Raw genomic sequence first — 26,676 nt, forward strand, 5'->3', positions numbered from 1 at the left:
ATCTTCCTGCTCTAAGCCATTGCCAGGTCTTCTTATCTGCTTTCCCTGTTGTTGTTGTTGTTGCTGCTGCTGTTGTGAGTGTGTGTGTGTGTGTGTGTACTGGCCATGTAATACTTTGCCTTGCCATGTCTCTTCATTTGGGCTTTCTTATAGGCCAGTCTGACCTCTTCAGTACTCAGTCAGCCTTCATGGAGTACGAGCTTCAGTGCATCTTCTTTACTGTCTGGTGTACGTGCGACATTCCACGCCCACCTGTACTCCTTGGCAAGCAGAGGCTGTCAACATCGCTGCATGGATAAAGGGCACGATTCATTGCTATTTGTCTGGTCTTCCTATCCAGGGCTTCTGGTTCTGCTTCAGTCCAGTCCACTATTCCAGCTGTGTATCTAATAACTGGAATTGCCCAGGTGTTAATTGCCTTGATGGTATTTCCTCCACTGAGTTTGGACTTTAAGATTTTCTTCACTCTCATGATGTATTCATTATTAACCTTCTTCTTGATTTCTGTGTGCTTGATGTTGTCAAGATGCCCAGGTATTTGTAGTGATCTTCATTCAGACTCCTGATGTTATTTCCACAGGGCATCTTGATTCCTTCAGTTTTCACTATTTTTCCCCTGTTGATGGTAAGGGTGGCACATTTGTCCAGTCCAAACACCATTGCAGTATCTTGGCTGTCTTTTTGGACAGTGTTGAGCAGAGATTCTATTTCAGATGGCATTTTTCCATACAGCTTCAGATCATCCATGTAAAGGAGATGGGGTAGCCTGGCAGATGTTTTTGGTGTTTGATAGCCATGGCCTGACTTGTTCAGTATTGTTGACAGAGGAATCAATGCAATGACAAATAGTAGTCGTGAAAGATTCCTTTCTTGATGTTAACCTCTCCCAGTCTATCACCCTTGACCAGCAACTGTGTCTTCCATTGTACCATTGATCTTTGCACAAAGCTTCTGATGTTTCTACTGACTCCTGTTATTTCTACGCACATTATTGTTGTTGTTGTTGTTGTTGTAAAAGAAAAAGAAATAAAATTGATACAAAGACACATTTAAAGGAATATAGAAAATATAATAAAGAAAGAAAAATGCCAATACAAGCAATAAAGTATGGGTGGACAGCCAACAAATTGCAAGTAACCAGCAGATCGAAAATATTACATGGCTAATATATATTCTAGTGTAACGTTAACAATTTAAAGTACTATAAGACATTTTATACCAAACTTCTGGTCAGGAAATGTCTGCATTAAACTATAAAAATATGTGGTTAGCGTAATTAAAATCAGTAAGAGAAAAGAGTCAAATAAATAGTAAACAATACACAAAGAGAATGCTGTAAATAATGTGTAGACTATATGTCTGATTAAAATATAAACTTTAGAACTTGAATTTGGGGTGTGGCACAATTCCATATATAGAATTGTAATCCAGAAGTGGTTTCCAAATACGAATGTACATCTGTATTTTTTAGTAAATATAAAGTTATTCTAGACATCAAAGTACATTCCCACAATTTAATTAAACATTATTCCCCAGAGGGGATCAGAGACTCCAAGCTGTTAGCTTCTTTCCTACAATTCAGGGGGATGTGGTTCTATCTATTACTGGCAGTGTCATTTCATTAAATGTATGAAAGGAGAGCGATATTGCATATCACCTATCAGAGATCAGGCTGGCCCCGACCCTGCTGGCCTTCTGTAAGGCCCTGAAAACTTGGTTTTGTGCCCAAGCCTGGGGTCCTGGGTGTGTGATGGAGCCCGTCTCCTGGTTATGTTAATGGTTGTTTTATAATTCCTGGCTGCTGTGTGTTTTTATTATTTTGTACTGTGTGTGTTTTATCTATTTTGACTGTAAGCCGCCCAGAATCACATATGTGAGATGGGTGGATATGTAAATCAAACAAACAAACAAATAAATCTAATCCAACTCTCTGCTCAGTGCAGGAATCCATGAAACTACCCCCAGCCGGTGGCCAGCCGGCTCCTGTTTGAAACCTCCATGAGGGAAGGTCCACCACTTTCTAGGCAGATGATTCCATTCAATCATCAAAACCTAAAATCAAGACTTCATTCTTTTGCGTCACAAACGAATAGTTCAATTTTAGAGACACAATGTTACTAAATGTTTAATTAATAGCAAGAGATTAACTTTTATGTACTTTTATACTTGTGCTGGAAATGGTCAGAAGCCACTGGTCTGATATGCGTTTTTGCTTATTCCTGCACCTTTTTAGCTTTTCCTGTTTCTTTTTTAGACTTGTATTCTATCGGTCTTATATTCTGCATTATGTGCCTTAATTATATCTTGAACAATTAATAATAAAAAAAATATTTAAAAGAGAAAAAGAAACTGAGAGCAGGACAAAGACCAACAGGCTGAAATTAAAAGGAAGAAGATTCATCTTGACTGTTGGGAGGAGAATGGTAGAAGCTGTCCTGAAGGCAAAAGCTGTTGAGCAACGGAATCATCTGCCTAGAAGAGTGGTGGACTTTCCCTCACGTCTTTTCCTGTTGCCCCAGAGTGTTATCATGGATAGAAATCACTCGGAATCGCCCCATTTGTACTCTGGAATGTCACCTCGTAGCCTGAAGATCATCAACAGCGTTGGTGCTAATCCGGTAAGGGGAGACGGGAGTCGGGGGTACCACCATTTTCCAGACCACACTGAAGCCTCTTTGGGACACCAGGTGGAGCCTTTCTCATTCCTAAACCACCCAATTTATATATTGTCAAGATTTGTACCTCAAGAGAAAATCTCCACAGCAAGAAGAAACAAAGCTCTTGCTTGCTGTTAACCTTTGCTGGGTTACTCTTAAAATCTTCTTTTAATTGCTGGCTTACGTCCCGTGTAAAATTTAAGGCGGACTGAGGGAAAAATAAGCACCTCTCCGTTCCTATTTTTGTATCTAACTTGAAGGATGTAACTTTCTCCTACACACTTAATTTGGTGTTTTGAGTTTTCAGCTTTCTGCTCACTTTCCTTGGATGCTGTATCTGCTGGTCTGCATACTTTTTGTTTTGTCAATACCATCCAATAGCTTCTGGACGTCCCCAGAGGGAGCTCGATTTTGCTTACTGTATTGGAGTATGGAAGACCTGAAGCGGACCGTTTCAGGACTCTGTGCCGAGCTGCGTGCTGGTTTCAAACAAATTCTCCATGAAACTACTCAAGCTATTTTGCAAAATGTTAGGGATATTATTTTTAAAAGGTATCAATCGGCTAAGGGCTTTCTGAAAGGAGTGGAAGAGATATATCAAGGAGGAGGCCTTTTTCCTGATCATAAGAATCCAGAATGTGAAGGCATGCTAACGTAGCTATGAGGTGACACTCCGAAGTACAAATGAGGTGATTCCAAGTGTTTTCTATCCATGAAAACACTCCGGGGCAACAGGAAAAGCCTGCCTGCGCCCCCCAAAAGAGTCCCACGCTGCCCGGTCTGCCCAGGGGCAGCCTGTCCAGTCGGCCATCTTTTCTCTCTCCCTGTCATCCTGCTCTCAGTTTCAGCGAAGAAGAGGTCCACCTCCTCTTGTTAAGGGGTTGTCTTTCAGCTATCAATAGACCAGTATTTACATCTCCATCTTTCCTTTTGCAAGCTAAACATGGCCAACTCCTTTAACTATTACTCATAAGGCCTGATTTTCAGGTCCCTTATCCTACCGGTTCCATCTTCCTCATGGCCCTTTCAAACTCAGCATAATACTCCAACTGCAATATAACCAGCAATCACACTATTACTTCCCATGATCTGGATTCATTTTGTTATTGGAGCCCAAGGCTGCACTGCCCCTTTTACCTGTTGCATTACATTGCTTGCTCATGCTCACCAGGTGGTTCATTAGGATCCCTAGAATCTTCTCACAAGAACTCCCATTAAGCCAGAAATCCCCACTCCTGCATCTAACCATTTCATTTTTCCTACTGAAATGGAGGAGTTTATACTTGTCACCACTCAACTTGTCACCACTGAACATCATCCTATTGGATCTGGCCCAAAGTTCAAGCTGTTAAGGTTACTTTGGATTATGTTGTCATCCTTTAAGTTGTCAAGCAACCCCCCTGGTTTAGTGTCATTTGCAAATTTAATAAGCATCCCTTCCATTGCACCTTCTGCTTATTTATAAAGAAGATGATACAGAACCCTTAACGAGAATCTTTTGGGTATGCTCATTCAACCACTGCCAATCCACCCATCCATAGTACCCTCTGGCTAGTATTTATCCATTTTGTCCACCATTTTTGTTACATCCTTGACCCGGGTTCCCAGGGGACAAAACGATTCACATGCCACACACCTCCACTTTTTTCCTTTGAGATGGGGAGGGGGCTTCTTCTACCATTCTTCCTTTGGTAACCAGCAGCCGTTCTTCTGGGCTTCAGCAGTTTGTCCCTGTCCGGCAGGCCTCCTATTCCTGCTCTAAGCACTCAGAGCCTCGTTCTTCTTCATGGCGTAAGGGACCGAAAGCTCTCTGAAGTCTTGCAACACAGAGAGCCTTTGAGATGGTTTTCTTCTGACGGACACTTTTGTCCGCTAAGCTTACTCTTCGGTTTGATCCTCTTCCATGTGGAAAATCAGCTCTTCCTATAGCACCTTCTTTGCCTAGCAGAGGGAAACCCTTGAGACTATTTTTCTTACTTTTTCTTCAGGCACAGCTACAACTGAGGTGTAGGATCACAAACCGGATATGCTGATATAGAAGGATAAGGTTTATTTGCACTTTAAAAACCGGTTTCAACATGTCTATGAACCTGTCACACAATGCACATTTTCCTCATTCGCTGGTTCCACTATGTTGTTGAACAAGCGTTAGCTTGAGCTGAGCTTATTTACCATCTACCCATCCACACCTGAATTCATATATCACACCAAGCTATCATGCTGTCTGTTGGCTGTAGCTTAACACAATTGCAAACCTGAGGGACCGCCTCTTCCCCATTACACCAGCCCGTCCCGCCCGACCGTGCGGAGAGGGCATGCTGCGGACCCCGCCTCTAAGAGGGTCCAGGAGGCGGGCCTTCCCTGCGGTGGCTCCCGCCCTGTGGAACTTGCTGCCCCCGGAGGTGAGGTTGGCCCCGTCGCTCCTGGCCTTTCGGAGGAGTCTGAAGACCTGGCTCTGCCGCCTCGCTTGGGGCGGAGAGGGGAATAGATCTACACGGGGATGGCCGCTACAGACCACGCCTCCCACACTTGGACTGTTTTAGATTCTTTTGCCACTCGGACTTTTTATTTTTTTGCTCTTACTTATATTATTTATTGCTGTAATTTTATATTGTATATTTTATTCATTGTATTATTGTTGTTTTAATTGATTATTGTAAATCGCCCAGAGTCCCCCGATGGGAGGAGATGGGCGGGGACAAATTGGATAAATAAATAAAATAAATAAACCCAGTCATTGCCACCATGGCTTATAGCTAGCTGTCACCAGCATTTCACACATTAGATAAGGAACGTAACTATTACTTGGGGGAGAAAGAAGTTTTACTAACTGCTTCACAGAGGCTGGTAAAAGCATCCTTCCCCTTAGTTCCAAAGCAGATGTAGGGACAGTTGGGGGGCCAGCCTGGAGGCAAAAACATGCTCCATACAGTCAGCAAAATAGCAGCGCTCACATGTACTGGGGCTCTGTTGTGAGGACAGGTACCCCACAGATCCTGCTCCTCCGTCCAAAGGTGAGAATCCTAGAAGAACAGGCACCCATCTCACCCGACCCTTTGTTGCAAACAGATTTGACGGCCTCGAGAACAATAGCGGTCCGGCTCCATTCTGTAAAAGCCACTGCAAGCAGGATGCCACCATTTCCTGTTATTTAAATAGATGGCAATGCCCATTCCAGGAAGAAGCACTGCCTGAACGGGGAAGACACAGCAGCTGGCTGAGATGGGAGGGCAGCCATGATGGCCTGACTCAGCGAAGGAATTAACTTCCTAGCTGGGAAGGAGGAAGGAAGCAGAGACTTTTGGAAGGGACTGAAAGGAGGAACCACCTCAGTGGGTTGGGCTCCTGTAGCCTCACACACCCACCAGCTTGTTGCCCTGCAGCACGCTGCTCAGTTCTGAAAACAGTGGAAGGAAATCCTTATTTCTAACAGAATATTAAGGCATTCCTCAAGGGAGCTCTTGTTAGAATGAGCTGCTCTCCCAACCGATGTCTTCCTGTCTCTAGATAGGAAGTGACAGCCCATTTTTTTATTTGTTTGTTCATTCATTCAATCTAGATCACACACACACACCCTTGATCTGGCAGTGGTTCAGAGACGTCACACACACTGCTTGGGTCTTTGTGGGAATCAGTGTGCTGCAAACACACCACCACAACCCTTGAAGTCTACAGATAAGCTAACCAGCAATGAAGCTTCAGCCTGCCCTTGCTCAGGAAGGCAATACATTCTTACTCCAAGGCAGCCCTGCAGGAAAATGTCTCTGCCCCTCCCAGGATGTTTCTAAGGACACACTGGGGCATTTTGTGCTGAGGAGCTGCATCAGAGACTCCAACAGGAGTACTCTGGAAACCCCTGCAATGACTCTGGATGACCCTTCAAGATGCTCCAAGGGATCCTGGGGCACCACATCTTCCAACCAGGTGACGAGAGAAGCCAGCAACAGATGCTTCCGCGTCCTCTCAATCAGAGAGGAGGGGGCCACCATCTTGCTAGGGCTGCAAGAATCTCCTTAGATCCTGGGGTCAGAAATCTGTTCAGCCCAACCACACACATGCCTTGAAAGTTGAGCAAGGAGACCCAGGCCTTGGGCAACAGCAAGAGCAGGGAAGACCACTCTGTTCTTTTTTCCAGGTTCAGCGCTGGGCCCCAAAGTCTCCTTCTGAACCTCTTTATCATATGGAACAATGCAGTCACCTGCCACCGGTATAATTTCACATGCTCAGAAAGAACCCAGCCACGGGGTTAAACGAGCAACAGGATAACTGCAAGGGGGAGACGTCTGGCAGCTACTCAGATGTCCCCAGCACAGGGCCCAAGGCAGCAGCTACCAGCGACTGCTGACACTTGCTTGTTCTCATGGCCTTTCCTGTCTCCTTATCACCGAGCCCCAGGGATCTCGGCTCCGGGCCTGCAGCTATCTCCCTCCAGCAGGCCCTGCCGGGTCAGCCAAGTCAGCAGGGCAGGGAGATGCCCTGGGAGGGCTGAAGAGAGGAGAAGCTTGGCTTCCCACTTTTATTCCTCCAGAGGCCGAGACCGAGTCAGGAGCTACACAACATTCGTAGCTGCGCCCACACTGGGAGCCAAGGCTCAAACACTTCTCTAGATCCAATGCTGACCTCCCTCTGCCCCACAAACACCCAAGGTAGAGATACAAACCATGTGCCCCCCACCTCAGAAAGAACAAAGTTAGCAGGCAACCCCACCCCTCACTCGTTCCAGCCATTTTCCTCAGCTAGGCAACGTCCAGATGTCTGGGATGGCAATTTCCAGAATTTCAAACCAGCTTCTGGAAAGGCAGAGCGAGCACACGGAGAGGTGCTGATCCGCACCATGCAACGCAGAGCTCTTGGGAGACGGCAGAACTTTGGTGCTTTACCATTTCAGGTGGTGAGTTACCGAATGAAAGATTTAAAACACAGGAAGGTGGTTCCAACTGTGTATTTGGAGAAAGAGCAAGGGAACCCATGGCCCCAGGAAGCCCCCCTTCCCTGGGTAGGTTGAAGCTGACGCTGGAGAGCCTTCTGTCTCCGTGGGGTTCAGCTGCTCCCCCTGGCCAGGCAGGATGCCAGGCATCCCTGTGGGGAGCGAGCAGAAGGTTGGACTCCTCCCGCCCCCCAGCCCAATTCGGCAGGCCCTGGTAGCAACTCTCCTCCAACAGCTTCCGCTACCACCAGCCAATCCCTGCAGCAAGGAGGGCAGGGCTGACAGGGCCCTTTGCCCTGGGACGGCCTCTGCTCTCGCCCGCAGCCCCTGTGCACTGCCGCTTAACCCCGCTTGCAAAGTTCAGCGCTTCCTGGACAGCCTCCCTGCCCGTTCGGTGCTGCCCTTCAGCTCCGCTGCCTGGAGGAAGGCGCTGCAGGTGCCGGCCCTGCTCCCCGCCGTGACCCAGCCCCGACCTCATGTTCCAACATGGGGACTCCGGCCCAGCAGATAAGCAGGACTGGCAGAGAGAAGCGGGATTTTTCAATAACCCTTCGGGAACTTCTAAGCTGCTCGGCCATAAAAGTGAGGTGACAGGAAGGTCACGTCAACTAACAATAACAAAGACTGAAGTATTTATCCAGAAGGATCCTTTTCAACTGCAGCCCAAGCACCCAGAGAAGGCCACCGTCAATGATAAACATTAGCCTTTTTGCAGCTATTACATTATGATCCTTCCGGCCCAAGCTGACGAGAACGCCTTCTCCGGTGCCGGCCTGACCGCGGCCATGGCGCGCCTGGGGCTGGAGCCCCAAAGCCCTGCTCAGCCATTCACTGCACGGACTGTCACCAGGTCCCCCCGAGGCAGGCACTGGAGAGGGCATTTTGGCTTCTGGTTGGAAAACCATTTCGTGCACAGCGATTCTTCGCTGGCCGTTCCAAGGGGGCATGCCAGAGGGATCCCCCCTCCACAAACACACAAAGGGCACTCACAAAAGGGCACAACCCTCCACAACCCGAAACCGGAGATTCAAACAGAGGCCAGAGAGCAAAAGAACGAGAGGCCTTCTTCGTGTCACAAAACTGCCTGTCTGAAGGCACAAAGGGACAGCTGGGCCACCCAGGCCACGTGAAGGAAGCGGGGGCTGAATTCCAAAACCCAGGGTGGCCCCGGAACGTGGGCGCTGCAGCCCTCTTCTCGACCACAGCACCTGTGCTTCCTCACTGCCTAGTCCGGTCCTGCTCCAGGAACGAGGCCCGCCAGTGGGGTGCCCCCACTGACTTTCTGTCGGGCAGGCCAAGGAAAGGGATTGGTGGATTCCCCCAATATCGCTTCCAGAGGGAAAGCAACCCCAACTGCTCTCCCTGGAAGGGGAGGGGAGGGCCAGCGTAGGATCACGCCCAGCAGATCCCAAGAGTGGATACTCCTGCCCGGGGCAATCCCTCCCCCACCCGGCACTGGTCAGTTCAGGTCCCGCCGTGCTTAACCCCACCCACATGCCGTCTGGCAAGGAGGCTGGAGACAGGGTGACACAAGTGGGAGAGCTCTGTCCCGATCGAGGACGGCAACGGGTTGGCAGCACCAGCATCAAGTGATCCAGGAGCGCAGCTGTGGCTCTGTGGCCAGCAGCATCCAAAGTCACCCGTGGACGGCCCCGGAGGTCCCGTAGTTGCGACTGGCCCGAGCTTAGCCGCAGCACCTAGCAAAGCAAAAGCTGGAATGTAGGAAGCAAAACAAGCTCTCTGTTGCCCTTCCAGTGATAAAGCAATAAAAAAGGGCAGCTCGTTGAAATGCTCCACAGGCAGAAGACCAGCAAGGCCTCCAGTGATGACAGAACCAGAAACACACACCTGGCGGGGCCCAGCGCTCTTCCCAGTTCATGAGAGCGCTCGGCTTGCGTTTTAATCACAGGTCTAGCTTGAAATTTTGAAAAAGAGTGCTAAACCTGGGCTTAAAAAGCGGGTCTACAGTTTGTTTCAGAAGAGCACTTTGTTGTTTATTCGTTTAGTCGCTTCCGACTCTTCGTGACTTCATGGACCAGCCCACGCCAGAGCTTCCTGTCGGTCGTCAACACCCCCAGCGACGAGTCCGTCACCTCTAGAATATCATCCATCCACCTTGCCCTTGGTCGGCCCCTCTTCCTTTTGCCCTCCACTCTCCCCAGCATCAGCATCTTCTCCAGGGTGTCCTGTCTTCTCATTATGTGGCCAAAGTATTTCAGTTTTGCCTTTAATATCATTCCCTCAAGTGAGCAGTCTGGCTTTATTTCCTGGAGGATGGACTGGTTTGATCTTCTGGCAGTCCAAGGCACTCTCAGAATTTTCCTCCAACACCACAGTTCAAAAGCATCGATCTTCCTTCGCTCAGCCTTCCTTATGGTCCAGCTCTCGCAGCCATGTGTTACTATGGGGAACACCATTGCTTTAACTATGCGGGCCTTTGTTGTCAGTGTGATGTCTCTGCTCTTAACTATTTTATCGAGATTGGTCATTGCTCTTCTTCCAAGGATTAAGCGTCTTCTGATTTCCTGACTGCAGTCAGCATCTGCAGTAATCTTTGCACCTAGGAATACAAAGTCTTTCACTGCTTCTACATTTTCTCCCTCTATTTGCCAGTTATCAATCAAGCTGGTTGCCATAATCTTGGTTTTTTTGAGGTTTAGCTGCAAGCCAGCTTTTGCACTTTCTTCTTTCACCTTCATCATAAGGCTCCTCAGTTCCTCTTCACTTTCAGCCATCAAAGTGGTATCATCTGCATATCTGAGATTGTTAATGTTTCTTCCAGAGATTTTAACTCCAGCCTTGGATTCCTCAAGGCCAGCTTGTCGCATGATGTGTTCTGCATACAAGTTGAATAGGTAGGGTGAGAGGATACAGCCCTGCCGTACTCCTTTCCCGATCTTAAACCAGTCCGTTGTTCCGTGGTCTGTTCTTACTGTTGCTACTTGGTCGTTATACAGATTCTTCAGGAGGCAGACAAGATGACTTGGTATCCCCATACCGCTTTTTGGCAATTTGGTCTCTAGTTCCTCTGCCTTTTCTAAACCCAGCTTGTACATCTGGCAATTCTCGCTCCATGAACTGCTGAAGTCTACCTTGCAGGATCTTGAGCATTACCTTACTGGCATGTGAAATGAGTGCCACTGTTCGATAGTTTGAACATTCTTTAGTGTTTCCCTTTTTTGGTATGGGGATATAAATTGATTTTTTCCAATCTGATGGCCATTCTTGTGTTTTCCAAATTTGCTGGCATATAGCATGCATTACCTTGACAGCATCATCTTGCAAGATTTTGAACAGTTCAGCTGGGATGCCGTCGTCTCCTGCTGCCTTGTTATTAGCAATGCTTCTTAAGGCCCACTCAACCTCACTCTTCAGGATGTCTGGCTCTAGCTCACTGACCACACCGTCAAAGCTATCCCCGATATTGTTATCCTTCCTATACAGGTCTTCTGTATATTCTTGCCACCTTTTCTTGATCTCTTCTTCTTCTGTTAGGTCCTTGCCATCTTTGTTTTTGATCATACCCATTTTGGCCTGGAATTTACCTCCAATGTTTCTAATTTTCTGGAAGAGGTCTCTTGTCCTTCCTATTCTATTGTCTTCTTCCACTTCCGCGCATTGCTTGTTTAAAAATAATTCCTTATCTCTTCTGGCTAATCTCTGGAATTTTGCATTTAATTGGGCATATCTCCCCCTATCACTGTTGCCTTTTGCTTTCCTTCTTTCTTGGGCTACTTCTAGTGTCTCAGCAGACAGTCATTTTGCCTTCTTGGTTTTCTCTTTCTTTGGGATGTATTTTGTTGCCGCCTCCTGAACAATGCTGCCAACTTCTGTCCAGAGTTCTTCTGGGACCCTATCTACTAAGTCCAGTCCCTTAAATCGATTCCTCACCTCCATTGCATATTCGTTAGGAATATTAGTGAGCTCATATCTAGCTGATCTGTGGGTCTTCCCTAATCTCTTTAGTCTGATCCTAAATTGTGCAAGAAGAAGTTCGTGATCTGAACTACAGTCAGCTCCAGGCCTTGTTTTTACCGACTGTACAGATGTCCGCCACCTTTGGCTGCAAAGGATGTAATCAATCTGATTTCAGTGTTGTCCATCTGGTGAAGTCCATGTATAAAGCCGTCTCTTAGGTTGTTGGAAGAGAGTGTTTGTTATGCAGAGTGAGTTGTCTTGGCAAAATTCTATCAGCCTATGTCCTGCTTCATTTTGTTCTCCCAGGCCATACTTACCTGTAATTCCAGGTGTCATTTGACTGCCCACCTTAGCATTCCAGTCTCCTGTGATGAAAATAACATCTCTTTTAGGCGTGTTGTCCAGTAGGTGCTGCAGATCCTCATAGAACTGCTCTACTTCAGCTTCTTCAGCATTTGTGGTTGGGGCGTATATTTGGATCACTGTGATGTTAGATGGCTTGCCCTGAATTCGAATTGAGATCATTCTGTCGTTTTTTGGGTTGTATCCAAGCACTGCTTTAGCCACTTTACTATTAATTATGAAGGCTACTCCATTTCTTCTGTGATCCTCTTGTCCACAGTAGTAGATCTGGTGGTCATTTGATGTGAAGTGGCCCATTCCAGTCCATTTCAGTTCACTGACACCCAGGATGTCTATCTTTAATCTTGACATCTCACCAATAACCACATCCAATTTGCCCTGGCTCATAGATCTTACATTCCAGGTTCCAATGGTGTGTTGATCCTTAGAACATCGGATTCGCCGTTCACCACCAGCACCGTCGGCCGCTAGCCGTCCTTTCGGCTTTGAGCTAGCTGCGTCATCACGTCTGGGGCTAGTTGAGCTCATCCTCTGTTCCTCCCCAGTAGCATTTTGACCATCTTCCGACCTGGGGGTCTCATCTTCCGATGGTATACCGACATATCTCTGGTTGTACTGATCCATTTAGTTTTCACGGCAAGAATACTGGGGTGGGTTGCCATTACCTTCCCCAGGGATCGCATTTGGTCTGACCTCTCTGTCATGACCTTCCCGTCTTGGGTGGCCCTTCACGGTTTAGCTCATGGCATCATTGAGGTGCTCAAGCTCCAGCACCACGGCAAGGTAACGATCCTTTGCTGAAGAGAAGAGCACTAAACTCCCAATTATAAGACCAACAAGCATTATGGAAATGCCCCCGGGCACCATGCTGCCTGGTGTCTCTGCAGAAGCCGCAGGCCTGGCGTCTCCCGCAGGCCAAGCTGAAAGGGCACAAAAGTCAGTTCCCAATGGCTGGGGGCGCATGCATACAGCAGGCTGCAGTGGCTAACGGGTTCCAGCCCTACCCACAGCAGCAGCCACACTGTCAATGAACTGCGCTCAGTCAGGTCCACGGCAGAATGGTGTTGGGAGAAGAGGGAAAATATGATTTATAACTGGAACAGCCAAGGATGATTTTGAGCCAGGGGTGAGACAAAGGCAATGTGAGGACAACATGGGATTTTAAAAAAAGTTACTGTAGCATGTTTATGCCACCCTTTGGGGAAGTGAGGAAGAGCCCATCGTTTCCTGTAGAATTAAAATGAAACAGAGAAACTAAATGCCAAAAGAGGCACTATGGCTGCATGCACACAACACATTTGACCAGGTCACTTAAGGACTTAGCAGCTGCATTTACAAAGTGTGCAAAGTTGGATTAGCTCTCACTTTATTTTTGCACCTTGAAATACTGTAGGGACCCACTCTGTTTGGCCAGCTTGCAGTTCCATGCATTGTGCAGACCCAGGAAGCAGATCAGTCCAGTGGCACAGCCTCTGGTCTAGGAGAAGCCACGCAACTCCCTGGATGAACAGCCCAGATACAGCCGTGCCGCTCTTAACGCAGATCCTGTCCCTCAGGAACCCGCTGGAGAACATGCCGATAAGGAGGCTGGATCAATCTGACGCCAGCATCCAGGGGAAAAGATGAAGCGCTTTGCTCTGGTTGACCATGAATGCACAGGACCGGCTGGCGAACGCTGGCTTCTCGTGGGCAATAACCAAGTGAGTTGAGGAGTGCATTAAGTTTGCATTGCCTACCAAGGCTCCACAGTTGTGTGTTTCTAGATCCTTTATCACGTACATCTACATAGCCATTCTTATTTTAAATGTGACCACTTCGGCTCCATATTCTTTCTGCCACTTCCCTGCCATTTCCTCACTGAAGACCGGCCTGAAAGACCGGTGCCCCTTCGGCAGCCGAAACAAACACGGCAGCAGCTCGAGAAAAGCGTTTGGCCCAAAGTACGCTGTGCTGATAAGGACTACCTGGGGTGAACGTGTCACACAACGAAGCTCATCCTCTGGCAATAAGATGAGACAATAAACCACCATGAGGAAGCTTTCCAGAACTCCAGTCCAGCCATTGCGCAAGCCGCTGTGATGGCGTTTAAATGCAGTTAGAACATTTTCAGGGAGTCTCTTTTCCTGATTTATGCTATCTCCACAGTGCTATAATTGTGCCTGTGTCTGCAGCCCAGAGGGAATGCCAATCAATCAGTGCTAAGTTTGGCTGCCTCCAAGCTGCCCAACAGCTTCCTGGCCTTCGCTCCTCATGCACTCACCATGCCCTGGGCATTTGCGCAAATGCAACTTGTCGACAGATTCCTTCGCCTCTCCATTCCCACAAACTATAGTAACTTGCTAACAATCACGCTGACGTACAAAATTAATGTATTTGTCTACATTCTTCTAGCATTTTGCCAAAATAATTCCTTTTTTAGAGATCGTACCAGGGAAGATCAACTGTCAGAAACAGTCCTACTGCGGAGGAAAAGGGAAACCCACTCACCAACACAGAGTAGATATGGAAACAGCGGTACACAGGCGAGAAATCCACCACATCCTGGGCACCAGGCACCTAAGGGGACGTATAACAGGAACACTGGTCAGCCACAACCTTGAGAAAACACATATTCTGTTTGGGAGGGAGGATCAAAGAGACAGGAGCAGCCTGCATTGAAAATAACCACGGTGAAGCAGACGGTTTTGAAGCACCAGATCTTGCTGGTTCCTGGGAAGAGGGCTGCTAACTGAGCCTGAGGGCTGGGTGCTGCCCATAAGTGGCGCTGGAGGGAAGTGCCCCCCACTCCCGCCACTCACCCCCAGCTGAGAGATGCCCACCTTCTCAGAGGTTACTGTCCTCTTGCCACTTTCTCCAAGTTCCGATTTGGAGAGAAAGTGGAAGAACTGGGAGACTGAAGGAAATCTGAGGTTTGCTAGTTCAGGCTGACATCAACTGCAAAAGTAATCATTTAATTAAGAATTTGGCAGGAATTGGTTGTTTCAAAACTTGAAATTCTAGCACAGTGGAAGAAAGCTTATATATTAGGCCCTTGTAGAATCTTTGCAGATCTTTCTAGGAACGTTGGCTGCCTCTCCCCCGTCAGCAGAAGGGGTTTTTTACTCTTGGTTTGCCTGCATGGTTGATTTTTGCTCTACCAATTTTATTGACTGTCATTCATTTTCAAGGTAGTGAATTTAGAATGTTTCTATTATGTGTTCTTCTTAGTCCAGTATAATAATAACAGTAATAATAATAATAATAATAATTTATTATTAAACTTATATGCTGCCTGACTCCCAGCGACTCTGATCAGCTTGTGTGGAGACACGTATCAACACCCACTCCCCTGCCTTTTTCCAAACGGGCCACTTGCGTAGCGTTATCTCTTCCAATTAGCATCCACTTCCTGGCATTCCTGAGGTTTTCTTTCCTACCACCAGAAGGCTCATCATGAGAGGCTGTGGGGACTGAGCCTAAGTCCATCAAGCACATGCTGAGCTGCTTCTCAGCAAACTCTGGCCTCTCCCCACAGCTTTCAGATGACGGTTTTCTTTGTGTGGGGTGGCAACAGAAAATTCAAGCATTAACCCCTCTGGAATCCATGGGGCAGCCACAAATATTTAATATGGAAAATATACATTCCAATAAAAAATATATATTGCCAGATACTTCTAAAATGTGCAGAAGAGGGCAACATATAATTCTGCTGCTATGGACAGGAGCAATGTGAGAACACAATCCAATAATTTTTATCACCGTTCATAAACTGCAACTCGTTTTGTTGTTGTTTATTCGTTTAGTCGCTTCCGACTCTTCGTGACTTCATGGACCAGCCCACGCCAGAGCTTCCTGTCGGTCGTCAACACCCCCAGCTTCCTCAGGGACGAGTCCGTCACCTCTAGAATATCATCCATCCACCTTGCCCTTGGTCGGCCCCTCTTCCTTTTGCCTTCCACTCTCCCTAGCATCAGCATCTTCTCCAGGGTGTCCTGTCTTCTCATTATGTGGCCAAAGTATTTCAGTTTGGCCTTTAATATCATTCCCTCAAGTGAGCAGTCTGGCTTTATTTCCTGGAGGATGGACTGGTTTGATCTTCTTGCAGTCCAAGGCACTCTCAGAATTTTCCTCCAACACCACAGTTCAAAAGCATCGATCTTCCTTCGCTCAGCCTTCCTTATGGTCCAGCTCTCACAACCATATGTTACTACGGGGAACACCATTGCTTTAACTATGCGGACCTTTGTTGTCAGTGTGATGTCTCTGCTCTTAACTATTTTATCGAGATTTGTCATTGCTCTTCTTCCAAGGATTAAGCGTCTTCTGATTTCCTGACTGCAGTCAGCATCTGCAGTAATCTTCGCACCTAGGAATACAAAGTCTTTCACTGCTTCTACATTTTCTCCCTCTATTTGCCAGTTATCAATCAAGCTGGTTGCCATAATCTTGGTTTTTTTGAGGTTTAGCTGCAAACCAGCTTTTGCACTTTCTTCTTTCACCTTCATCATAAGGCTCCTCAGTTCCTCTTCGCTTTCAGCCATCAAAGTGGTATCATCTGCATATCTGAGATTGTTAATGTTTCTTCCAGAGATTTTAACTCCAGCCTTGGATTCCTCAAGGCCAGCTTGTCGCATGATGTGTTCTGCGTACAAGTTGAATAGGTAGGGTGAGAGTATACAGCCCTGCCGTACTCCTTTCCCAATCTTAAACCAGTCTGTTGTTCCGTGGTCTGTTCTTACTGTTGCTACTTGGTCGTTATACAGATTCTTCAGGAGGCATACAAGATGACTTGGTATCCCCATACCACTAAGAACTTGCCACAAACTGCAACTCAGTCATGCAATAAACTGGAAATTTAAATGCAACATAAAAGAGGAATTCAAAACTGAGGATGCTTTAAAGCAGGCTTCCTCAACCTTGGCAACTCTAAGCTGTGCGGACTTCAACTCCCAGAATTCCCTAGCCAGCAAAGCAAAGCAAAGCAGGCTGGGGAATTCTGGGAGCTGAAGTTCGCACAGCTTAGAGTTGCCAAGGTTGAGGAACCCTGCTTTAAAGCAAAGACCGCAACATAAGCAGAGCATCTTGGAAAGATGGTGAGATTGGCCCAGTCCCTCCTGGAGAAGGGAGGCCCAGGGCCAAACCTGGCGATCTGGAGGTCGCCAAGTACAGCTTGCAGTGGCATCCAGCTGCTTCCCAGGCAGATCCGAAGCCACATGCAAAGGAACTGCCTCCGTCCCTCGAAGGACCTCTCTCTTCCCTCCCTGGCCACTGCCACGGGCAGCCTGGCAATGCCCCCTCCACCACTCATGTCTGGGCTTAGAGAAGACTTGCCTCTTCTTCCCCTTCCTCATCTTCCACATCCAAGATCCCAGAATCCTGCTCGGAGATTGGGCTGGGGTTCTTGACCTCCAGCCCTGAATTTGCCCCAGCCTCTTTTCTGAATTTTCTACCACCAGCTCTTGAAGGCTGAACCACAAGGCCATCCAGGTTCCTTTGTTGCTGAGCCTAGAACACAACCAGACAGAAAATTTAGTTCAAGCGCTCCTTCCTATCACACAGATGAAGCTTGTCTTTATTACCTGCCACCCATTTCTAACCAGTTTTGGAGACTCCTTCACACAAATCTCTTTTCTAAGCCCCACCTATGTCTGAGTGATCACTTTATGGCACAGCTGTACTGATGAGACTAGCCCCCCCCCGCCCCGGTTCCATTAAGGACCCAGAGTTACCCTGCTTTGGGTACTATATCTTCCTCTCAACCCGTGTTAGTTCCAGCCATCAACATCTGGGCCCCAGAGAGCCATGAAAACAATCCAGCAGCATCCTGGGAAACCTGAATTGTGCACTGTAGACTGATACCATCTGTCAACTGTGTTCTGCCAACATATTAGGAAAAGGGCCCTCCCGCAAACGATGCTCGGTGAGAAGGACATCCTGGCAGGAAAGCAAGCCTCCCCAGCCGCAGCTCCCACTCCAATTCACAGCGTGAGTCCCTCAGTGGGGTTTTTGCTCTGTGAGATGCATGGGAGAGGGGAAGCTGGAAAGAGGGGACAGGAATAATTCCTCTCCAGAAAGGAGCCACTGAGCTTTCCAACTATCTGAATGGAACAAGGGTCTTCCTTTAAGACGACAGGAACACATTCATAACCACAAGGAAAAAAATCCTTCCTCTTAGATTTGTATATGTACACTTGCAGAATCATAGAATTACAGAAGGGACCACAAGGATCATCTAGTCCACCTCTCTGCAATAAGAAGGAGAACCAATTACACCACCCTCAAGAAGTGGCTGTCCAGCTTCTCCTGAAAAAGCTCCAGGGATGAAGAACCCACAACCGCCGCAAGTAAACTCTCCCACTACTGTGCAGATCGTACAGTCAGGAAGCTTTTCTTTACATGTAAACAAAATCTAGGTAGTTGCAAATTGTACCCGTGATTTCTGGTGGTAGCTTCTGCAGCTCCTAATGATTTCTTAGAGTTTGTGTGTGATTGGAAAAGGCTTCAGTCACAGAGGCATTCCTCAAACACTGAGGCTGGAGGAAATCAAAGGGAGTCACAGTCACTCCTGAAGGCCACTTGAAATGCTCGGAAGAAGCATGGAGCCACCACCACGTTAGGCAGTCGTGGGTGGGGCGGAGGAGGAGCAGCTGGGCTCAAGAAAGAAACTTCAAGCTTTACAAAATTCTAGGTATGTGTCAATTACCTCAACTCACGTGGGAGGTTCACCTCCTCTCTCTCCTGAGTGTGACTTTGTCCAACACATGAAACCAATGAGGTACAGGATGATGGAGTTTTTAAAGGTTAATAAAAGAACTCCAAGCAGCTCACAGCAATCTTGCAGAGTAGAAGCGTGAACCAAAAAAAGAGAACTTGCACATTAAGGTTAATTACGTTCAGAAAAGAATTCAGTCTTCACACTGTAGTTAGATGAAGAAAACAGAGATAGCTTCCTTTTATTCAGTAGATCTGGATACAGGTAGGTTCATAGTAGAAAGCATTTAATCATCACTGGTTCTTGGTAGCAGAGGATGGTTGGGGGAGGGCTGCATTCCTGCAGCACCTCCTGATTGCATGTCTGCCCACAAGGTAATGGAGACTGTTAATCCCCAAACTCAAGGAGGAGGAGGAAGAGGAAGTCAGGTAACCCATGTGACATCCCACAAGCACAATAGAGATGTGATTTGCTAGGTGACCCCCGTATGCTTATGAGACAATGCTGAGTTGATCCCTGATAATTCCAACACAAGACACAGTTGGGATGAGAATATTCAACCTAGCCTCCCCTTGAAGACCAGGGAGGAAAGGATAGCTCCAGCAGCCAGGCACATACAAAATGACCAGCCAATTATCCCAGCCTGTTTGGTTGTCAAACAGCCCAGGAACAAGGAAAGTTTTACTCTGCCACAAAACCAAAACCCACCAGAGTCTGACACTGGCAGGAGCAAATCCCTCCCTCCATGAAGAAGGGGGAACAGTGTCAATCCAACAGCTACTCTGGAGAGGGAGGAGATGACAACCTCCCCTCCACCAGTGTGAAATTTGGAAGTGGAGGCAGCAGGCCACCTCCTCCATCACCACCCAAAAAAAGGAGACTCCTCTGCGGGACGGATTTGGCCAACACACTGCCTGGGCTCCCTGCATCCTGCTAGAGATGAGCATGGTGAGCTTGGCTCTTTCCAGCTGCAGGTGCATCAGTGACACAGCAAGAGTCTTGCAACGGGTGTTCAGTTTTCATCAGCCTCAGTATTCAGAGCAAGTGGAGAGCATCTTCTCGGGGCCCTGCCTGAGCCTCAGGATCAGATGAACGAAAGGAAGAGGTGGCCAGCTAAGAGGTCACAATGCTACTTATTCACAGTTATTCTGGGCAGATTGTAGTGTTGTGATATTCTTCCCTTTATTAAGAAACCATCATTTTGCCTTAAAAGAAGTCATTTTATCTATGAAATATGAGACCCCCCCCAAAAAAACCGCATGAGATTGAGGCAACTCTTCTAAAATATGGTTTACCGATTGCCGTGAATGTCAGAACGTAAACATGGGGGAGAGGTGACTTCCACTGCAAGATCCTGATTAGGTCTGCGATCCGTTGCCCCAGCACACAGGACAGTCCCTAGGGCTGGGGCGGGGGGACCCTCCAAACCGACTGGTCTAAAGAAATGTTCCCAATTTATACGCCGCTCCTCTGGAATCAGGCAGGGGTTGTGCCATGGCACAGCCCTGACCTCTAGTGGCCCAGAAGTACAAGTTCTACCTTCATACGTACGCAACCTGAAAATACCCCCTTCCCTGTCTCCGCTGTTTGTCACCTGCCTAGGATGGGGTGGGGGGTGGGGGGTTTGCTCTTCTTCCAGCCTCTTCCCTCCTTTGCAGCATCTCTAGACTTCGGTTCGGTCATGCTCCAGCTCCTGTGGTCTCCTGCCCTCAATTCTAGCCATTCTCCTGCAAGGCCCCAGTCATGTTCCCGCATCCTGGGTCCAACACAGTCTTACCCAGGCCACCCCTCGCCTCTTCTGTGAAGCAGTTACCTGGCCCTGCCTGCTCTCATCCCTAATGAAGAAGCCACCAACATGGTCTCTTGCCACCCTGCTTCCCCTGCCTCTCCCCGCCAAACAGCCACCATTTTCCTAATACCGACGACATTCAGATGATGCCAAGGCGGAACCCTGAGGAAGGGCCGTGCCCTTTCCACTGCTTGCATTCAGCAACAAGACTACAGAAGGAAGAATAAGACAGCTGAGTTGGCTCCACTGGTAGGTATCCCTGAGGCCACCTCAAGCTTCATGAAGTGAAGATCCTACAGGCACAAGCCTGGACTCCCTCCAGATCTGTCAAGTTCAATTCCCGGAATCCTCTAGCCATCCTAGCCATGGCTGAGAATTATGGGAGTTGAAGTCCACCCATCTGAATGGGGCCAGGTTGTGGAAGACCACTCAGCCCTAACAACCCTCCAAAGGACTTGTGCTTTGTGCCAAAAAATCCTCCAGACTATTTGAAGTGATGCAAATAAAAGCAGTCCTCTTAACAGTGAGAATTATTAATGCCCATTACGGCGTGGCAGGCAAAACCAAACTGAAGTGACCTGGTCATTCTCGTCTCTGAGCCCCTTTTCACAGTATGTTTTCCTTCCCATTGTGGTCTGTGCATTTAGCACAGACCCATGGCCGCTATGTTGCCTTGCAAGGGAGTCTTTAGATTGGGGCAGACTAACCTACATGTGCCCAATCTGACAGGTACCGTCCTTACCACCTGCAGGGAGGGCTGCATGTGGCATTAGCACTATGAAGGCTGGCAACCTGGTCTCTATTTTCTTTATCCTGTTAAAAGCATTATGTGAAAGCCTTGTTAGTGCAAGCCAGCAACTACGGGCCCATCTGGTGAACCCCATGGTACATGGGAGACTGTGACTTGGAAAGTAGGAGTCGTCTATGGTAAAGAATCTAAATTCATGAAATTAATGAAAAAAGAACAGACATGAACATCTGTGAAACTAAGAAAAGGGGGAAAGATGTAATAGATCTGAATGAGGATAGCCTTCTCCTGTGGAGAAGAATGGTTGAAGACATCCAGGGAAAAGGTGTAGGTTGAAGAGGTAGAGGCAGAGATAAAACCCCATTTGTATACCACATGCTCCAGTAGCTATATTATGAATGAAAGGACTAAAATGCAAGAGCTGGTGCCATCTAGATGGTTGTGGCCACATATGAAGGTAGGAATCCACAGGTTTGTGACAATCACATGTTACCTTCCAGTGAACAATGATAACAGAAGAGACAGAGATGGGTTTTTGGAAAATCTGAGAATGTGATCTAGGGGGAAAAATTAGTCTGCCAGGTGACATGAATAGATGAGAAACAATTATTGGGCCATTTGGACATCCAAAAGTGACTGAGAATATTTGCTTTCAACAAGATGTATTTGTTTGAATTAGGCTTGCTTGTTCATGCCTACAGACCATAAAGAATTAAAAAATAATAATAAAGGAATTGAATTCTTATGATTAAAGGTTGAGAAAATGAGTAAAGGATAGGAAGAGTGAAGAGAAGTTCCGAAACTGGGACAGACCCCTATTCCCAAAAGTGGATTTGGGGGGAAACACTAACAATTTAAAAAGGGGGGGGAAAGTGAAAGAAACCACGATGGACATAAAACAACTGCAGGAAGAGAACATTTGGTTTTCTGAAAGAAGTATTAGAAGACTTATTAAACTTCCAACAGAATTAATGGAAAGGAAAGAGGACAGGAAAACTGCTTGGACAGAATGAAAAGAATTGCGTTATGGAACGCCACAGAAGTGCATGGAGTTCCACTAATACAACATGTAAGAAAGGATGTTTGATGCGATGAAGATGCGAAAGATGTGGATGAGGCAAAATGCATATAGGAGAATTGTTGCTGCAAAAGTGAGGATGACAGGAAGGTATTGTATAATGTGGGTACCGAGAAAAAAATGGCTGCAAAGGACAGTCAGAGAGAGCAAGGAACAGTTAAGGGAGACAGAAAAAATGCAGAGCAATTTTGATGGAAATAAAGGGACTGCGAGTGAATGAAGAGGCTAAAGACAACGCCGCCAGCAGAGTGAACGGAATTGAGAATAACAGCCATGAAGTTATTGGGAAATGAAACTGGAGTGATGGAATTCTGAAAGGAGTTCTTCGTGGGAAGGTGTCAGCCCTTCGGGGTAGTCCAGACAGGAAACCAAGCGGTAAGTACCAGCCCTACCTTTATTGTAAGGTGACAGGAACAGAATCCTGCAAGACGGAAAGGGCTTCCCCCGCCCGGCCTTCACTTTCCAGAGAACTCGGGAGGGTCCCTGTGGAGACGCTTTCTCCACCCCATCCCTCCCCTGGGCTCAGATTTCGTTCATCGAACCGTTGTCGGGGCTGCAGCTCTTCCTCCCATCTCCCAAGGTCATCCTCACAGCCCGTTACAGGACAGCAATGCAATGAAAAGCAGACCTGAAACTAATGCTATAAATGCTACTGTCTAGAGAAAAAATGATGAAAACAAAGTCATCAGTGCTGTGGGGATTTTGGCAAAGGATAAGATGCAGGTGCAACTGAAGAAGGGTTATGGTATGGATGAGATTCCTTATGGAGTTGCTGCATTGTTTGTTTAAGGTATCTGTGATGGCTGCACCTGAGGCTGTTGATTGGAAGAACGCTGTTACTGTTTATTTCTATCAAGGGAAAGATTGCAAAAGCCAGTGCAAAAACTACACAGGGATTAGTTTATTAAGTATGTCTAGGAAGGTGTTGGGCAGAATTCTGACTAGAAGAATAGAAGAAGCAACAGTAAGCAAAATTTGGGACGTGCAGCGCAACAGACCAGGTGTTTGCTCTTTAGAAGGCCGCTGAGAAACGCTGATTCGGAGAAAGTACGCTGTGTTATAAAGTGAGTAAGCTTGACTTGATGCTAACATGAATTGAAGACCAGTTGCTGAATTTGATAAAAGCAGTACACAGTGGAAATAGAACACGCGAGAATAAACTGGATGTTTAGTGGATGGTTCATCATCGAGCAGGGAGTCAGACAAGGACGCATGATGTCCCCTCGGCTGCTCAATGTTTTTATGGACAAATGTACATGGGACAATTGTGATGACATCAGAGCATGAAGGCCAACATGTGTGTATAAAGATGCCATGATGCTGGATGAAAAGCCAAATCGTTTGCAGCAAAGATGTAGATGTGCTAGATGTATTAAACAGTGACCAGGGACATGTAAATGAATAAATCAAAGCAAGGTAGCTGGTTTTCAGAGGAAATACGAGTGATGAGAAGTTATACATAAATAGTGCAGAACTCTAAGAATTAGACATATGTGTGCACCTCGGTAAAATAATTACTACAGATGGAAATACTTTGGTCATTGATACTACCAGTGCTATCTTATGGGGCTGAATCATGGACACTTCTACAGCCAGAGAATCAAAACTTGGAAACCTTCGGAATGTTTTACCTGCTGGATCCTTGGCTTCTCACTCATGGACTGCATAAGAAACAAAACCATCTATGGCAATGCTACAACCAGTACATGAACAAACAAACAAACATAAAAATAAGATGAGTGCAGTGGGAAGGCGTTGCTTGAGAAGTGTGTCTGTAAAACAAGGTGGGAGCATCTCAAGGAGGAAAGGATGACGACTGAATACCAGTGTGAGCATCCACCACAAAAGGAGAACTTTGATTTGGTCACGCAAGGAGAATTAAGGAAAATGGAATCGCAGAACAATTGTACGAGGGAAGACTGAAGGGGACGAGGGGAAGGCGGAGGACATGGTGGTGAAGTCGAGTTGATGGTTCCTGGAAGTGGGAGAGCTCCATTTAAAGAGCAAAAGGCAAGGAGCGAAGCGGTGGGTGGGTGGGGTGGAAGCTAGGAGGGTTGGCAAGGGAAGAAAACTGTAGAGAGGGTGTGAATGTGGCTTGTGTAAACTAGTTTTAGCTTTGTTTCCTTTTTTTAAAAATCTCATGTTGTAATTTCTTTATCTTACAATTTCTTATTCCACAAGGGAATAGCGTGATGGATATGGAGGCACAGTTGTTCTTCCACATAAATGCAAACTGAAGAAAAAAATTCTCAGAATATGCTTTTTCCCTGGAAAAAAGGTGGAGCAGAGGGCATCTCACACGTTCAAACGTTAAGCTCCTGCCAAAGTCGACGCATCCTCCCTCCACTGCTGTCGATCTCCTTTCCAGTGCAGCCAGATGCAGTAAATGAAGAGTCATGTGGCTCCTTGGGACAGCCCCTCCATTTCCAATAAAAGCTAGAAGATTTATCTAGCCAACCCCAACCTTCAGCAAGTCTTTTCACGGGCAGTTGTACAGCCTGGTAACTGAGACTGGCAACTCCCAGACAGACAGCCAATTTGTCCAGCCTTTTGGGATGGGGGGTGGGAGGGCAGAGAGAAAGAGAAGCTCCATGAACAAGAATCCCAGAGCTTCCCAGTAAGAGGATTAAAATGGAATATGGTCTGAACCAGCCTCCAAGGCAAGGGGGGAGGGGACAGCTGGACAGATCCTTCCGGTCCTCCAACTTGAGCGGAATCACTGGGTTTCAGCTCTTAGCCACAGTACAACCTGAAAGATGCCTAGAGGGAGTGAATAGCTCAGCCGCTTAGGATGCCCCCTCCTTTACCCTCATGGTTTTAAGGAGGAAGCACTCTGTGCTACATTTGACAGGCATCGCATAAAGAAAGAAAAACGACCTGCCCACCCAGCCCATTTTGATGCTGCACGTTCTGTTTCCCATAAAGGCATCTGCAAGGAGCCCGCTGGAGAGGCCCACTTGGAAGCCACATCAAAGTGCAGGTGATGCTCCACCAGACATTTGAGCAACCTGGAGAGGGAGGGGGGGGAGGCCAGAAAAACGTTACCTTTTGCTTTACATGAGGGCCCGGGCAGTATTAAATGGTTGGGCAAAAGCACCTGGCTCACACAGAAACCATCAATTCCTTCTCCCTCCTTTTTACTCTTCTCTTAAACAGAGTGTGGAAAGAGAGGCCATCTGCTTCCAGTGCCTTGAGCAGCAACACCGAAAGGTGGCTTGGCCACGTATTTCCTGCCCCCCTCATAGATGGTTACTTTTATTTCCTCCCAGACTAGCTCAGGGTCAACTCCACTTTGGGAAATGAAGCCACGGCCCCACACCTCCTCATTTCTCCCACGCAAGCAGAGCTCCCAGGCCAGATGCTCAGGGTTGGAGTAAATCACGGTGCTAGAATTTACCCATGAAAGTAGGAAGCAAAGGGGTTGGGGCAGAGTCTTTACCACCTTCACTGAGCTTTTTACCTGTCTGCAAGCAGCTTCTGCTTGAACCACAGCTGAAGCATCCACTGAAACAGTTGATGGGTGCTTCCTCCTAACATGGCCGAAGGGCACAAGGGAACACAATTCACGTCAGCCCCTTGACGTCTCCACCGATGGGAGACACAAATGCTGAAACGCATCTTCCAAGATGCCGTCGCCTGACTGCGCAGCAACGTTACTTTTATCTATTTCGTGCTTTCTCCCAATAATTTCGGGGAGGGGAGAAATGCTTAGCAAGGAGGCTTTTGTAAAACACTGCACTGCTCCTGCTATGCCATCATATAATTTTGTCATTGCACAGTTCTTGCCATTTCTCACAAGAAGCAATCTGGATACAGTATGATGCCTGTTTCGATATATAGGGAAATTATTCAGGAAGTTCCCTCAGTTTCTGTTTAAAGAATTTCCCAGGAACGGAGGAATCAAGAGGAGGATGGTCACTGAATCGAGACACACAGGAGGATTCACGACACGATTCCTCACAGGAATCCAAGGGGGGGGTCACATTCATTGAACTTGGAATCGAATTGGAGGGGGCCAAAATGGCATCAGGTTCAAGTCTGAGACTGGAGAAGACCTCGCTACCAAGACATCAATGAGGATTTGAAATCAAGTTGACCGACCGTGTTAAAAGACTAGACAACTTAGCAGCACAGTCTATGGAGAAGAAAGGCAAAATCCCCAGTCCCCAACCAGCTAGCCAAGCACAGCAAACAGGGTGACTGAATTTGCTCCTGTGCATGCTACATTCAGGAACAAGGCGCCCAGGCTAGAGCTCCAGAATTCCAGCTGCTCATCCTGGACCCTTAAATGCCCACCATCCTCTGGTGGCTGGAAATCTAGAAAGACTGGGGTAGCCAGCAGGACACCTTTCACGCTGAGCCCTCCTGCAAGTCCTGCCTGACGCACGGCTCCAGACCGGATTCCCTGAACCACGGTGTCCAGCTTCTCCAGGTCCTTTCTTCCATCTCCCATCAGAAGAAGGGGCTTTCCTGGGGGGGGGGGGCAGAAAGGTCTTCTGGTTTAT

At 47.3% G+C, this 26,676-nt stretch overlaps 1 protein-coding gene across 1 annotated transcript in view; it reads right to left on the minus strand.

The window, feature by feature from the left end:
* EXOC6B (exocyst complex component 6B) overlaps nucleotides 1-26,676 on the minus strand; it is a 282,822-nt gene that overhangs the window by 111,654 nt on the left and 144,492 nt on the right. Inside the window, exons 7-8 of the mRNA XM_063309694.1 lie at nucleotides 17,176-17,349; nucleotides 14,353-14,421 (exon numbers count right to left, since the gene is read on the minus strand). Coding sequence (XP_063165764.1) covers nucleotides 14,353-14,421; nucleotides 17,176-17,349 — 243 coding nt within the window. The remainder of the gene's footprint in view (nucleotides 1-14,352; nucleotides 14,422-17,175; nucleotides 17,350-26,676) is intronic.

This window comes from Candoia aspera, chromosome 8 (assembly GCF_035149785.1).
Source record: "Candoia aspera isolate rCanAsp1 chromosome 8, rCanAsp1.hap2, whole genome shotgun sequence".
In the NCBI taxonomy this organism is placed as follows: Eukaryota; Metazoa; Chordata; class Lepidosauria; order Squamata; family Boidae; genus Candoia; species Candoia aspera.